General features: G+C 37.4%; 1 protein-coding gene across 1 annotated transcript; it reads left to right on the plus strand.

The window, feature by feature from the left end:
- The first annotated feature begins 3,263 nt into the window (after nt 1-3,263).
- Nucleotides 3,264-15,687, plus strand: LOC126970261 (venom protease-like). The gene is made up of 7 exons (XM_050816090.1): nt 3,264-3,432; nt 5,574-5,707; nt 9,718-9,910; nt 10,931-11,106; nt 11,213-11,312; nt 13,625-13,793; nt 15,405-15,687. The coding sequence occupies exons 1-7, from the start codon at nt 3,372-3,374 to the stop codon at nt 15,628-15,630; spliced, it is 1,059 nt and encodes a 352-aa protein (XP_050672047.1). The 5' UTR covers nt 3,264-3,371; the 3' UTR covers nt 15,631-15,687.
- Nucleotides 15,688-16,722: the final 1,035 nt, after the last annotated feature.

Genomic DNA, 16,722 nt, shown 5'->3' on the forward strand with positions numbered 1-16,722 from the left:
CCTCGATGGAAGACACAAGTTTCATCTAGCACTGGTCGACATTTTCCTAAGAGAGACCTGCATGGCCCGTGTATACGGCTTCAACAGTACTGTCGTCTGCATAATGGTGTGACATACAGGAGAAACAGGAAGAACACACAGTGTAGGAGATAGCACACAGCCTTGTGGCACTCAGACGTTCACGGGCTTCGGGTTGGTTTGAGCAATAACCATCGACAAAAATTCTAGGGAAGCCTAAATGATCGAAGTTTTGAGAGATGCGCCTTTTGCCATACACGATCAAAAACCTTCGCTATATCCAGGCAAACTGCCTGACCTTCTCCCTTCCTACCGATAGCCGTTTTGTCAGGAATATTGTCCAAAAACACCTGCGAAGTTGTGCTCGACGCTACTTATCCACTGGCGTTAGCATTTTTTGCATCTAGTGCGCGCACACTTTCTGCATTATACGAAATTCCGCCTTTGCGTTCCATAGAGCTTCAGCTTTCTGCCACAACTTAGTTGAGTGAATAATTTAGTTATTTATTAATATAGTTTGCTTAAATTAAGTGACCGACTATCGAGCAAATGAGCCGGTCGAAGTAGCCCACCCCGCACATTATCCTCCGTTGTTGCACTTATCCCACCCCGCGTTTCATTCCTGAGCTATTACACCAATATTTATCTATTGGTTTTAAGATAACAAAATTCACTAAATAATAATTGGGGGATAATGAATTCCATCATAAGGAACTAACTAATTTAATCGATATAAAAATGCATTTAAATCTTTATTATAAGAGCAATGAGAAATCATAAAAAAAAAAACAATAATTATTTTTTGATAAACAAAATTTAATATTATTGTCATCACTTGATTTGATAGAATCAATTAAAGTTGTTTAATATGTCTTATTAAAACATTATTGTTTATAATAAATAATTAAGTGCAGTTAATGACTTTTTGCAGTTAAAAGTAACCAAGTTTCGTTCTGAAGTGAATTTCGTATGTCATATTTTTAAAAAAATCACTAAATAACATAAATGTGTTTTTTAATAAAGTAATTGTTCATTATTTCACTACTTTGATTTTATTTAAAGTTTACATAGTGATTTAATGATTTTAATAGAACCAATATTGTAATTATCAACTTTATACATACGTAATAACTTCCAAATTAGAACAGCTAGAAATTCGTGAGTTTTGCATTCTATAGAGCTCGTCACGACGCTGCAATTAATGATTTCTTGCATTTAGTGAGTTCTTGCAGTAAACCGACGCAATGTGATTTCAATTTCCGATACTTTTATTCGACGCTTTATAAGATCGGCAACGCTCCTGTGATTCTTCTGGTGATACAAGAAAGTAAGGGCTGAATGGACTGAAAATAATTTCATTAATCTGGACAAAAAATCATTCATCATCCAATTTTTCGGATAAGAAAGTCATGGAATCTTCCATTAGACTGAAGATGAAGCCAGGAGTTTTAGGCGAGAAATCGAGGCGATTCATTTTAGATTTCGAATGATATATTTTCCAAACTTGTTTTTCTTCGAGTGAAATTAGGACGGATTATTAACTGTGAAACTCGTTACGTAAATATTAGGTGTCACTAATGGTGCAATTTTGAAATATGCAATTTTTCTTGTTTTCTCCCTGTTTTCTCCTAAACTCCTAGAAGATTAAAGTAAAGTTTCCATGACTTTACTGGGGCGTTATGTCATGTAATAATTCCTATTTTAACGGCATAAAAGGCAGCATTTATTTTCTCAAAATTTAGAATTCTTTTTGATGTCATTTCTAAGTGCTAGAATGTTGGCCGGCTTGAAGTATTGCCGTGCTCTATAAATGACGCCCGGCTTCTTCGAAGCCAATTTCGCTTTGCCCTCCAGATGGCCACGGAATTGGCAATCGCTCGAGATTTCGAGACCCAGTATTCCGATACTAGACGAGGCTTTAAGGGAAGTGTTGTCAAAGAGCGGTGATACGGCAAATGGGGTTTTTTTAGTAGTAAACGCGCAAACTTGAGTCTTCTGGGGGTTAAATTGGACAAGGTTCAACTTACCCCATTCCGCAACCTTCTCGAGAGAAGACTCGATAGAAGACACAAGTTTCTCCCGGCACTGGTCGACGATTTCCCGAGAGAGACCTGCATGGCCCGTGTATCGCCTCTTACGACACCCTTGGGCCTGGGACTACCCTATTCTTTTTAATAAATAATGTTTTTATGAATTTGTCAATAATATATCATAATGTCAAGAATTGCTTGTAAAAATGCACCCTGTTGTTGTAATGAAATGTTTCACATGATGAATGAGTTTTTCTAACTAAACTTAGAATAAGAGATCATTCCCTATGTGATTGTGGCCTTGATGAGGTAAACATGGATCATTTGTTCTTCAGCTGTCCCTTAATGCAATCTTCTCTGGACAATTATATACCCGCTGCAGTTCCCCGTCCAAGCTCCATTAAATGTCTCCTCTCCCTAGTTTAAACTCCATTTGTAAATATTTTGTGTAAATATATTAAAATAAATAAGATTAAGTTGTAAATATCATTAAGTACTTATATTAATTAATAATTTAAGTATTTCTATTTGTGTATGTCCTATATAGTCCTACAAGCATGTATATTATTTGTTTCAGATATTGTAAGAAAATTAAACTTTATCTTAACTTAACACCGATTATTACCGTTAAACTTAGAAGACACATACTCAAAGCTTGGTAGTCTACTCTAACCTGATTCTGGCAAATCTGTGGTGGGTCTTCCACAGAAGTCACAGTAGGAAGAATAGAATAGAATAGAACTGTCAAACGGTTGCGTCAATAAATTCGACGGGGGACGCATCAAAGAAAAAACAAATTTGTTGTTTTTATTTAATTCCGAACACTTTCATATTTATTCACCTTTGAAACCTTCCCTGGACTTCCACAAATAATTCAAGACCAAAATTAGCCAAACCGTTCCAGCTGATCTCGAGTTTTAGCGAGACCAACGAACAGCAATTCATTTATATACATATATATCTTATCTATATATATATATATATATATATATATATATATATATATATATATATAATATACCTAATAGATAATTTAATAAATAAAATACTTTTTTTTTTAAATTTACAATAGTGTAATTGTAACTGTATTTGTACATTCGGATTAATATTGGTCAGTTACTTTTGTATGATAAAAGTACTTATATTAATATATTTATCTTTTCCTGTTCGACAACTAGTTGGTGATAATTTATGTTATATATAAAGACCTTATGTCTGAATTTGGTTTGTGTTTCGGAAAACGTAACACTCATATGTATCAGCAATTATATTAAAGTCAATGTTTTAAATATATATTTCTACAAGTAATAAGTGTTGAACATAATGATTTGGACAGTGAATTTAATTTTTATATCAATTTTATTTATTGGAGTTTCTAGTATAGGTAAGTACCATAGTTAATTTCTTTAGTCATAAAGGCATACCAAGTAAATTACTATTAACTTATGCACTGAGAATTAAACAAATATAATAAAATATTTTAAATGTACTTTAATTATAGGTAGGCACAACTTTACTATACTAAATGCATGTGATATTTTAAATCTAAAATCTACAAATTTTGGAGAGCAATATAAATTTGTTTATTTTTTTAAATTAAGAAAATTTGAAAATAAATATCAATGTTTTCATCTACATTAAAAATACTATTATATATATGTAACATTCGCTGTAGGGGAGAGTTTAAGCCATAATTACTGTGATGGAATTTAATGTGCATGGGGGAAAAAGTACTAAGCCGACAATTGAATGCAGTTTTTGCTATATTTAAATTTGAATTTGCCAAATGTGATGATAAAGTTGTGTGTAAATAAACTATTATTTAAGGCGTATTGTCAATTTTTTTACACATTTCAACTGTGTACAAGTCAGCATAAAAGAACATAGGACCAGTAGGGTGCACTATAATAATTATGCATACCACCTAATAAGCTTTATTCTTTTAGGCTTATACGACTATTTCGTTTAAATAACTCAATTTACCATATGTTCGTCAAATGTTGAGCACGTGAGAAGACCATATAAGAAACTCCACGGCCACTATTTTCAATCAAATAGAGTATTTTACAATGGCTGTAATACAGGTTGTCCCAAAGTTATGGGACATGAAGAGAAAGTATCTTAAATATCGAAGATAGGCTATTTTACTGAAAGAAGACTTTATGTTATTTTTAAAAGTTAGTAATTCTGCATTCAAAGGTTTTCTAAAAATTACTTGCCTCGTCTGGTTATCGAACCGACTTAAATGTAAAAACAAAACACCCCTACTTTTATGATGCCTATCGAAAGAATGGCCAAAAACTAATAACTCTTCTTAAGGTCTAGCCTATCTTCGATATTTAAGGTACTTTCCCTTCATGTCCCATAACTTTGGGACAACCTGTATACGTAACAAATTAGTTTGTAAGCTGCATCCAATATATGAATCGTGTTTAAATAATATAAATTATTTCATAAAAAGTAATAAAGAACAATCTGTATAAAAAAAAATGTCGTATATTGGATGCATCAACAATCTCGTTACATTAGTCGCATTCGTTTTGGGCTCAAATAAATAATCTATATATATAAATAAAATTGGAGTGTCTGTTTTTAATATTGAAATAACCGTTTTTTACTACATGTATATACGGTACATACACCAAAATATTTTTTTTTTAAGTTTTTGTCTGTTTGTCTGTTTGTTCCGGCTAATCTCTGAAATGGCTGGACCGATTTTGACGGGATTTTTACTGGCAGGTAGCTGATAAGGAGTAACTTAGGCTACATTTATTATTGAAAAATTATTTTATTTTAGAAGAATAAATTAATGTTGCAATGTCCAAGAAACGGTTTAACTCTTAAAATAATTTATATGGCACAACAACGTTTGCCGGGTCAGCTAGTTATGTAATAAAGTCGCAAAGATTCAACCTGAATTTACCGAGCTACACTTAAAACAGCCGTGTATATGTGTATATTGTATAGGTACCCTTTTCTCAATAAGTTTGATGAACTATATATATAGGTCATCGAATGTAATTACCTATATATATGACCGATCAAGGCTCGTCATATGGTCAGGATCTTCGTAGTTGTCTTTTTTTTGTGGTCGTTAATCACGACATCAAGTAATACACAGTCTTATAAGCGTTACAATAGTAACACACAATAGTACACTTCGCAAAGCCTTATGATAATGTAATAAGAATGTGGCGACACAACCACCTCGCTCAATTATTCCTACCTGACTGCGATTCTCGGCGCTCGCCCGGCGCCCGATCTCGACTGCACTCGCACCGCACTTCGATTACACCCGAGCCAAGACGAGTACCAAAACATCTTCATCATCATCATCGACATATATATAGCTGTATTAAAGAGAATAATCGATAGATATCTAATCAGTAATCCCTATCACTATCATTCTCAGATGAATTACAGGTTGTCGGCTTTTGAGGTGCGCTTTGAAGGTACATTGGTACAACGTTTCCAATGTTTGGTTCCGGTATCCTATTTTCTGTATCTTTTATTATGATTTTCCAGAAAACTGTCCAGACTGCATCAAATTTAACTCGTGTCGCTATTCAAGCTCACTGTTTGATCCCGAAACCAAAACAATAACCGAAAAGGGAAAACGACTCTTCAAAATAGCAACATGTGATCGTCTGAACAACAAGGTATTACCTACTATTTACTAAGTATATGATTATTAAGATAATTAACAATTAATACATTTTTGATAAGAAAAAGACAGGAGGGGATGCCACTAATCATTCTTGCTCTGCTATGCTCTCACATCCCGCGCGCCCGCAGACGCCACCTGCTCAGCTGTTTTGGCGCCAAACCCGGCGAGTCGCTATAGCCACTTGTGTTTACTTTAGCCGAGGTATCATTATGCAGTATATTATTATTTATTGCGAGGTATATTATTATATTTAAATTAACGGATTACTAGATAAACAAGCTTGGTTATTGTATACAAAAAAACGTGATTTTTGATAGATTCGTGCTGTAATATCGCGGTTCTTTCAGAGTTGTACGAGAAATTGTTGTTTTTTAATTATTTGTATTATTTTTAGTATAGTGGACACGTTATAATATAATCTTATGATTTTCTAACAAACACTTCACAAATAATGTTCCCGTCGTATGCTAAACAAAAATGGCCGCCGCCAGCTAAATTCAAATAAATACTAAATATATTTTGTCTTCAAAAGCGTTGCGCTTTGTTTTATGGCTCTTGGAACCAAGAGCAATTAATAATAATAATAATAATAATCATTTATTTCGGATTCACTCATGCGATTACATCCATATTTGTTACTACAATTTGCAAACTTACAAAATAGTGATAGTAATTACTTATTAAATCACATATTTAGAAAATAAATAAAATAAAACAGGCTGGTCCAGGAGGACCTCCCGATGATGACGGTAAATTACTATACGATTGCATGCAGCCGTATCCAACGATCCAGCATCGGGGAGTCCCACCGGTCCGACAGCGCATGCAGTATGGTGTTGGGACTGTCGCGCATGCGGCGCATGGTAGAAGCGCACCGCTTGCGCATGATGGCCGCAAGTGTGAGCTGCCGCGAACATAGCGGAGGCGCTGCAGTGGCGCGGCAGTCCCATCAGCACCCGGAACGTGTTATTATATTGAACACGCAGATCGCTGTATGTCCGCAGTGTGTAGTTAACACATAGGCATTTTACACCTGTAAAATGACTGACAGTATGATTTAAAAAGCGCAACTTTAACAGTCTCCGTGCATCGTGAAAACCTGCGGGCCAACATGTTGCATCGGACAGACAGCGCTCTGCGCTCTCTTTCAATATCTATATTGTCATTGAGGTCCTCGGTAACCCAGTACCCAAATACTTCACTTGCTTAACTTTATTTAGAGCTGTACCACATAAGCTGAATGTCGGAACGAATGTGTATCGCTTTTTATCCGGCCAGAAATACATTATTTCACTCTTTTTCGCGTTGTATTTGAGCCTGTGTGCCACCGCATAGCACTCACAAATTCTCAGAAGCCTTCGTAAAGCACCAATCGATGGGCTCAGCAGCACCATATCGACTGCGTAGCTGATATTGTTCACGCATACTCCATCAATATGACACCCGACGCCGGAGCTGCTGAGCTCATCGATCAGTCAACTGACATACAGGCTGAAGAGCTTGGGAGAGGTCAGCCCCCCCTGCCTCACCCAGAATTGGAATGCTCCTGGCTGACTGGAGTCCGTACTGCTCCGAGGCAGAGCCTGCCCATCTTACATAGTTCTTTTGCATATTATACCAATGCATAAATAATAGCACGATTTCCCTAGGTATAGACGTTTCATCCCTTAATTTATCCCACAGAATGTCGTACGATACAACATCGAAAGCTTTCGATAAATCAAGGTAGCATGCGTATACTGGGGTCTTTCTACTAGTGTAATACCGTACAGTCTGCTTGAGGGCCAGGATAGCACTCTCGGTGGAAAGCCCGGGCCTGAAACCGAACTGCGCGTCGTTTAGCGAGACGTATTTATCCAGATGTTTACCGAGCAGACTGTCCAGCACTTTAGCGACCACTGTGGCCAGAGAGATCGGTCTATAGTTGTTCACATCTGATGCATCACCAGTTTTATTTTTGATTATTGGTACAACTATAGTGCGCATCAGATTATCAGGCAGATGGGAGTGACCTAAACACAGGGTAAACAACATAGAAAGCACTCTGGGTAAGTGTACACCCGCGTGCTGCAGGTGCTCGATGCTAAGGCTGCCGTGACGTAAGGGTGTCGTGGGATTTACCTCTCACCATGCCTCTGATCACCGCACGTGTGTAGTAGCGTAGTGTTAATTTTACGGCAGAGGAAGTGTTTCCTCTGCCGTAAAATTAACACTACGCTCACTACCATCCTCTGCATCAGGCTCCTGCCGCGCTGGTCCCAGAGGAGAGTGCACCCTGAACTGGTGGGAGAACATAGTGGCAATGTCCCTAGGCTCGTGTACTCCCGCCAGGCTAATGGGGAGGCCCGGCTTATGATTCATTTTATTTGTGTTTTTCCAGAACTGACCGAACTTCTTGTGTGAGTGTAAGTCGGCTATAATATCCAATTTTATTTGTTGCTGATTATTCTGACACCACTTTAATTTTGACTTAAAAGCGCGCCTTGTTTCACACATATCATTATAAAGACGGCCGGCCCCAGGCCTACCCCCATACAACCAGGCTTGATAACAAAGCCAAGCCCTCCCATGAGCGCCGCGGACATGCCTATTCCACCCGGTAATGTATCTACATCTACGCTTTTGGGTAACATTATAACTACAAATAACGGTCTCCGACAGTATACAAATAACATCGTCATACATGCTATCTAATAGGATTTTATGATTTTTGTTACAACACATATAATCTGAGCAGTTTCTTAATTCTGAAGGAAAATCAATTTCACAAAGTCTAGAGTGACATACATTTTTAAATTTATCTATTTGAGTCGAGTCACGTTGACCCCAGACTATTCTATTTACACTAACATTAGGTGTACAAAGCTTAGGCTTAACTAAATTAAAATTACATTGTTTAGATACAGGGTAATGATCAGACCAATAAGTATTAAGTAAGTATAACACAGAGGCCGCGGACACGGAGTGCCGCGCGGCACAAGTAACAACACAGTGGTCGAGCCATCGCAGACAGCCATGCGCATCACTGACAAATGTATGACTGTCCGGCGGCATCAATTCCAAATCTACACAAGACCACGATTGTTCCTTACAAAAAGTTAAGAGCTCAGTAGCAAATGACTCACCAGGGTGCGCATTGTAGTCCCCTAACATAAACACTGACTCAACATTGTGACTGTCAATTATAGCTGTCATTTCGCTGAGACACTCTGTGAACTCCACTAAGTTTTCATTGGACTCGGTAGGCATATATACAGAAAATATCAAAATAGAACGATCACTTAGCTCGATTTTTATCGCGGCGAGACGCACACTATTGCATTTCACTACAGTTACCGACGGAAACGTAACTTTCCTCCAGAGTAGGGCAACTCCGCCGTAAGGCCTCCCGCGTAAGATCCCCGTCGCTGTATCCACTGCAGAGGTACCCGTGCAGGCGAAGTCGTCATCAATCGTGACCAGATATCCGAGGTCATGCGGCATTAGCCACGTCTCCTGTAACGCCACCACATCAGCCGAGCGACAAAGCTGCCGTACACATTCCACTGATCTCATCACGTTTTTGTTGTTAAAACTTATCAAGTTTATGGTATTCATAATTTAGAGCTAGTAATATTCTCGCTAGTCCCACGGACATTTTGCTTATCACGCCTGATGATGTTTATAAATCGACGATAGGCTACCCCGATAATACACACGACAAAAAATTCTCTTTGGTGTTTTTGTCTAGGGATACGTAGATATTGGCAGTTTTTTGACGGCTGTAGTATTTGTATAGTATAGTTGAGAGCTTAGATATTAAGCCGCAATAGCCCACATACTTTATAGAAACAGAGAGGCACAGATAATGATGATGATGATTTTATCTGAAAATTATTTTGATCTAGCGTTAAAAACAAAGCAGAAAAGAATCAAGAACGTTTGTATTGAAAAATGGAAAAAAAATTACTTACACCTGATTAAGTTTTCGTTTTAAAAACACACCGTATTTTTTACACTCAGGTTTGCTGTTCGTTGCTAAATCCGCACAAAAAAAGGAGACAAGGGAAAGATCGAAGGATTCAAAAGTATTTAGATTTACCAAAACCTTGTGGGGTAATTGATGACAGTACACAGGCTAGAGTTGTGGGCTCAGACATAGCGAATCTGTATGAATTTCCCTGGATGGCTGCCATAGCGGTCAAAGGGAACCATGGTAAGTCTTTTTATTTTATTATTTTACTAGCGACTTCGTCCTCGTAGATAAAGGGTTTTTAAAAATAATAAGCAAGTTTGTAATTGAAGATTATCTCATGTCCTATTTCAGTTCCGGTTCCCGTTTTCGCTCCCGTTCCCAACATATTATATGAATCATATTATTTCGAGGAAGATTGCTATGGCAAACTAAACCTACGATTGGTAGCTCATCGACGTGAATTGCAGTTTTTCACAAAAACCGTGGAAACCATGGATTTTTCCAGGATAAAATGTAGTTTAATGTTAGTAATATTTTCCAACCTCTAGTCTATCGCTGTAGCAAATTTCATCGGTTCAGTAGCTATGGCGTAAAAGCGTAACAAACAAACTTGTAGTAACTTAGCAAGGTCACTCACAAAAAATTCTCTTTCTCTTTGAATATTGTTTGGTAGTTTGTCCATAGGCTAACCCTCAACCCGTAAGAACACACCATGACTCGGGAAGCGCATATTATGCCAGTTTCGCTATAACCGCTTTGTGCTATACCCAATCGAAAGCATTTGCTATGTCCAGACTCACCCTTCGTTTCAACCGCTTGCGCACATTTATGGGTGAGATATACAGGTACATCACCAGCTAAGTGCCCTTGATGGAAAGTTTATTGGCTGATCAGCTGGTGCTCCTCAGGTATCGTAAAAGCTAGTGCTTGATAATTAAAATAATAATCCATTACGTTAGAGAAACGTTTACCAAGTGTTGTTGCAATATGTTAAGTTATTACCTTCTGCCTTCTATCGTAAATAAATATATTTTTGTTATTTTGTACTAACAATTAAATTGAGAAATACGTGACTGTATTCATGCGCAGACGTTTTTCCGCCTCTATCGCAGTAATCTTATACATGGTGCGAACTATAATGTAAAATATGGCTAACCTGGGCGGCGCTCTTTGAGAGTCGAGCGCTCGATTTCAAAGACGAGATGTGGATATTAAGTGTTACTCCAGGATGATTTGGGACGATAATCTAAATTGTTTCAGATAATATTATATATATTTGCTCTGGGACAATTATCGACACTACACATATTCTCACAGCTGCTCATTGCGTCACAGACCAGAATATAGTTCATATTCGTGTTGGAGATTATGATCTTACACAACAAGAGGATTGTCAAGAGATAATGGGAAATTTTGTATGTGAGAATTACGTGCAGGTAATAATATCATCATAAATAGTTCTATCATTGAACTTACTTTTATGAAAACGGCTGTCAGTTAATAACAAGACAGTACTATAATATTATTTTCTATCTTTTCCAGGATTTATTTGTTGAGAAATCATTTGTGCATGAAATGTATGATGGAAAGTTTCACGACATAGCTTTGATAAAATTGAAGACAAAAATTGATTTTAATCACAGTAAGTATTATGAGCAGAATAAAATAATTTAGACCATATTCCAATACACTTATAGAGTAAAATAAGTTTCGCTGGCTCTGATTTGAAATCAGAGTGTAAATTATAAATAGTTTTCTAAGGAATAACCTGAATTTCGGAAACTGTACACTGTAACACAAAAGTAACAGGTTGGAGTTGGTTAATAAAATATGTCTTGTAAACATTGATAATTAATAATTATTGACATTTAACGCATTTCTGACAAATTACATTGATTGGTTGTTTGTTTTATTTATTTAGAGCATTGGTAACAAGACCAAACCAAACCAAAATACAATAAAAGAATATTTAAATCATATTTAAATAGGTTTATAACTGCAAAATTACATTGCGCGCGCACAACGACATCTAAAAATAAAAGTATTAGTTTACATTTTTTTTTGTTTCTTCGTCCATTATTAGGACAGGCAAAGGGCTCAAGCCAATACAGCCATATTCCTTACAATTTTACGATTTTTACAATATTGTTCTTTCTACAAACTACTACTAGAATAGCACGACGAATAAATAATTTTAAGGATTTGTTTTGTTACGCCAAAGAATTATAACTTCTTGAAGTATACACACACTTTTTTTAAAGGTATCAATATAATATCCTCCTGGAAATACCGCACAAGGTAGCTTATGCCATAGTTTGGTTATAGGTCGAAGAAACATTTTTGAAAGTCGCTTTGTGTCGTGTGTGAAGGGGGAATTGAATGGCAGGAATCAGGTCAAATCAATCAGCTTTGCTTACAGTTCCCATGATAAGTGCCGTAGAATACACATAATGAAGCGACGTATCTACGCAAAGCTACGAGATCTAGCAGTTCGCGGACCACTGAATCTTCGACAATCACAGAAATACTACGTTGCAAGCGATCAAGTCGGATACAGTTAGAGAGACCAGAGATGAGCAATATTTAATATATTGCCGGACCTACGCTTTGTAAGGCTGAGTCTACTTATAACCCCCAGTTTATTTGAGGCAAATTTGGCTTTGCTTTTTGTCAAATTGACAATCACTAGAGATTTCGAGATCCAATATTTCCAGGTATTAAGTGGAGTGTTGTCGAAGAGCATTAATGCGACAAAGGGGGTTTTATCGTAAAGCGGTGTGTAAGTGGTGGTGGTAAATCACAATTTTGAATCTTTTGAGGGTTAAATTAAACATGTTCTATTTTACCCAATTCTGCAAACTTCTCAAGAGGGGACTCGATGAAAGATATATTTTTCTTTTGGAAAGCACGATACTATTTCTTTTAATAACTTCTCATTTCGGATCCTATGTGCTAGCACCGCAAACAGGGTTAAATACTCATATTATATTTTGTAGTTAGCTGCTGCTGTAACTGGAGCATCGAACAAAATATATCAGAACTGATTATATGTATGTATTATTACAGAGTTTTTGTATTTATAACAAAGTTTTTAGTTTTTCAATAACAAATCAAGCATTTGTATAAAGAAAGAGTTATGATCCAAATTTTTTTCTACAACATTTCGAACTTAGTCGTAATTACTGCCAGATCCAATGTTTTTGGAATAACGTTCAGTATATATTAAAAAATATTCTGAATTTCGTAATTTATATAATAACTAATGGACCCAACAGACGTTGTCCTGTACACACGTCTTAAATTTGAAAAATCGGTCCAGCCGTTAGGAGGAGTTCACTAACATACACATGAGCAGGAGAATTATATTATATGGACGGAATTGAGAATCTAAACCAATCTCAAATTCACTGAAACAAACAAAAAAGTCATCAAAATCAGTCCAGCCGTTTAGGAGGTAGTTTAATTGTAAATCTAAACCATTTTCGAATCCACCTGAAGACACACACCAATCTCAAATTCACTGGAACACACAAAAATATCACCAAAATCGGTCCAGCCGTTTAGGAGGTAGTTCAATTGTGAATCTAAACCATTCTCGAATCCACCTGAATACACACAGAAAGTTTCATTAGAATCAGTCCAGCCGTCTAGGAGGAGTTCAGTGACCTACACACGCACACAAGAATTATATATATAAAGATAACTTAGCGCCAACTTCAAGTGAATTTTTTTTTTACTTTTTAGTTATCTTTTTATAAATTGTAATGTATGCTTGTTTCAAGTTTATATTTTTAGTAAAGAAAAAAGTATTATAACCTTTAATAGGGGGATTTAATATTACCCATAACTTTAAAAATACGCTTTGCATCGAATTTTATTTAACCTTGAATCCACCATAAACGGCCTTTAGATTTGTAAGTGTTATAATTACAATTAAAACTATTTTCTTTACAGAAAACGTGGCTCCTATTTGCTTACCAATATATGCATATCTTCGCAGAAAGGCTCTGTTGGGTCACAATGGAATCGTTGCTGGTTGGGGTGTAACGGAAACATTTTTTAGATCATCTATTCTACGGAAAGTATCTGTTCCAGTGCAGCATCCCGAAATTTGTGATGTTTTGTAAGTATATTAATTATTATGACGGGTACTCGTGAAATATAAAACGGGCGGTTTAAGTTTTTTCCATCCCTTTAGAAAATAAAGTACTAAAAGAGGTTTTAATCATTTGATAATATTACTGGCACATTTATAAAATGTTGTGGTGCGTAAAAAAGTTTATTCCAAATTTAAATTTAAGGCCGCAGTCCAGCAGAAAACCCGTGGGTTATGCAACTCTATTCAGTGATTCGTACGGACTTTAAGCAAGCAAGCAAGGCTTTAAGAACATAAGTATGTAAGTAATCCTCTACAGCAAAAATAGTCAAACCTGAATAAGCGAGAGTTTCATTAACCAGTAGGAGGCTCTTTTGCATAGGATGCCGGCTAGATTATGCCTACCACAACGGCGCCTATTTCTGCCGTGTAGCAGTAGGTAATGTATAAGCATTACTGTGTTTTGGTCTGAAGGGCGTTGCTAATGAATGGATTGAATAAATTATTACAAAATAGAAAAGAACTTATAAAAGATTTTACCACATTAAGTAAAAAACATAAAGAAAAAAAAGGAAAGAAAAGAAATCGAAAAGAACTGTCGAGGCCCCTTTCGGATCGTCCGACCATTGGCTGGTCAGGAGTGCAGTGCCTATCCGACGCCCACGTCGCAGAACACCAGCGACCCGCTGCGTTTGGCACTACAAGTCAGCAGATTGGGACAGGATGCGTTCCTTTTTTGCAGTTCCGATGTGATACTATAGGGCATGGATATTTTTTAACCAAGCTCTGTAGTACCGTTCGGTGGCAGATCACAGTCCTGGTTCGATGCGTGAGTTAAAGCAGCATCTGACTGCAAAAAACAGGCGTATCAAACTTGGGTTGCAGCGCTGATCTCAAAGGATCCGAACTGCAAAGTTCTAAAGAGGAAATATAACCGTGGCTCCAAATTTTTTTAAGCGGTAAATCGCCCGTGCAAAATCGAGCGATTGCCAATTCCGTGGCCATCTGTAGGGCAAAGCCAAATTGGCTTCGAAGAAGCTGGGCGTCATTAATAGAGCACTGCAATACTTCAATCCGGCCCACATTCTAGCGCTCTACAAAGCGCAGGTCCGGTCCCACATGAAGTATTGCTGTCATCTCTGGTCTGCCGCACCCCAGTATCAGCTCGTGCCATTTGACTGCGTGTAACGCACAGCAGCTTGAATTGTCGGTGATCCAGTGCTCTGTGAACGGATCACTTGGCGTTGCCTAGAGACGTAGCTTCATTGTGTATCTTCTACTCTAGTGTTCCGAAGACCTGTTTAAGCTGATTCCTGCCGCCGAATTCCACCTTCGCACGACACGCCACAAGTTAGGATATCATTCCCACCATCTGGATGTGTGGCGGTCCTCCACAGTGCGATTTTCAAGAAAATTTCTTCCACGTACAACAAGGCTGTGGAATGAGCTTTACTTATGCGGTGTTTCCGGGACGATACGACATGGGTACCTCCAAAAAAAGCACGTTCACCTTCCTGTGATTCCTCTGGTGTTTCAAGAGAATGTAGGCGGTGGTGATCACTTAATACCAGAAGACTCTTATGCTCGTTTGTCCTCCTTTTCAATAAAAAATCTTATTCACTCTATTTATTGTTACAGTACCCGATCACAGAACATCATATGTGCTGGTGACGTGAAGAAGGACTCCTGCAGTGGAGACTCAGGAGGTCCCCTCATGTTTATAGAAACATATGAAAATGAAATTAGATATGTTCAGCATGGCATTGTATCCAGGGGACCAAATATGTGCGGCTTAGTAAGAGCTGGAATTTATACTGATGTTGCTAAATACATGGATTGGATTTTAGCAAAAATTAATAAATAATTATTTTTTTTACTAAAGCTGTTGTTTTAAACTTATTAAAGTTCAGTCAATAAATCATTCTTATTTCTCATTTATATCGGCGTCCGCACAGGGTCCAAGTTCAGAGTGTATTTAAATATTTAAAAAAAACTTTATTTAATGTAACAATTTCATATATTTTTCTAGGATTTTACATCCTTTAAGTTATAAATTATAGTACAGTTGCTGCCTTATTAAAAGATCTAATAATAATATAAAACACTATCTTGGTGTAACTTAATCATGTCAAATTAGGCGTACTGCGTATGCCTTAACTGTTGTTTGATCAGTGGAAGGCTCCCTTGCACAGGATGCTGGCTAGATTATGGGTACCACAACAGCGCCTATTTCTACCGTGAAACAGTAATGTGTAAACATTACTGTTTCGGTCTGAAGGGCGCCTTAGCAAGTGAAATTACTGGGCTAATGAGACTTATTATTTTTTTGTTTATGGAAAAGGAGGACAAACGAGCGTACAGGTCACCTGGTGTTAGGTGATCACCGCCACCCACATTCTCTTGCAAAAACAAAAGAATCACTTTACAGGTTAAACTTACCTCATTCCGCGACCTTCTCAAGAGGGGACTCAATAGAAGACACAAGTTTCTCTCGGCATTGGACTCGACGATTGTCCGAGAGAGACCTGCATGGCCCGTGTATACGGCATCACCAGTGCTGTAGTCTGCATAGCAATGTATATTGGAGGTGTCCAACATATCATTGGTATGCCGAAGAAACAGCGTGTGGGAGATAGCACACAGCCTTGGGGCACTGCAGCATTCACTGGGTTCGGGTTCGAGCAATAACCGTAGACAACGAGCTGTATGCTGCGCCCAGTGAGGAAGCTGGAGGTTCGCTTGCATTGTAATATGGTCAAGGCGTATCAATTACCATCAGCTGAACGTCCTGCTCGTGCCTTTATAATCATAAAAAATGTCGACGCCTGCAGCTTTAAGCCAGCAAAGTTTATATTTACATGTTTAATGTATTTTTGTAAGGTTTTAGTGTAATGTCCTTCTTGTTCAATTACACGTGCGTCAGCAAGCAATAAATTTGTTTCATTTCTTTAATTAA

The sequence above is a fragment of the Leptidea sinapis genome, chromosome 20 (assembly GCF_905404315.1).
Source record: "Leptidea sinapis chromosome 20, ilLepSina1.1, whole genome shotgun sequence".
NCBI lineage: Eukaryota > Metazoa > Arthropoda > Insecta > Lepidoptera > Pieridae > Leptidea > Leptidea sinapis.

Coding starts and splice junctions, on each gene's coding strand:
- LOC126970261 (XM_050816090.1), top strand. CDS start 3,372: ATGATTTGGACAGTGAATTTAATTTTTATATCAATTTTATTTATTGGA. Junction 11,107..11,212: donor TATGTGAGAATTACGTGCAG/GTAATAATATCA, acceptor TATCTTTTCCAG/GATTTATTTGTTGAGAAATC. Junction 13,794..15,404: donor CCCGAAATTTGTGATGTTTT/GTAAGTATATTA, acceptor TTATTGTTACAG/TACCCGATCACAGAACATCA.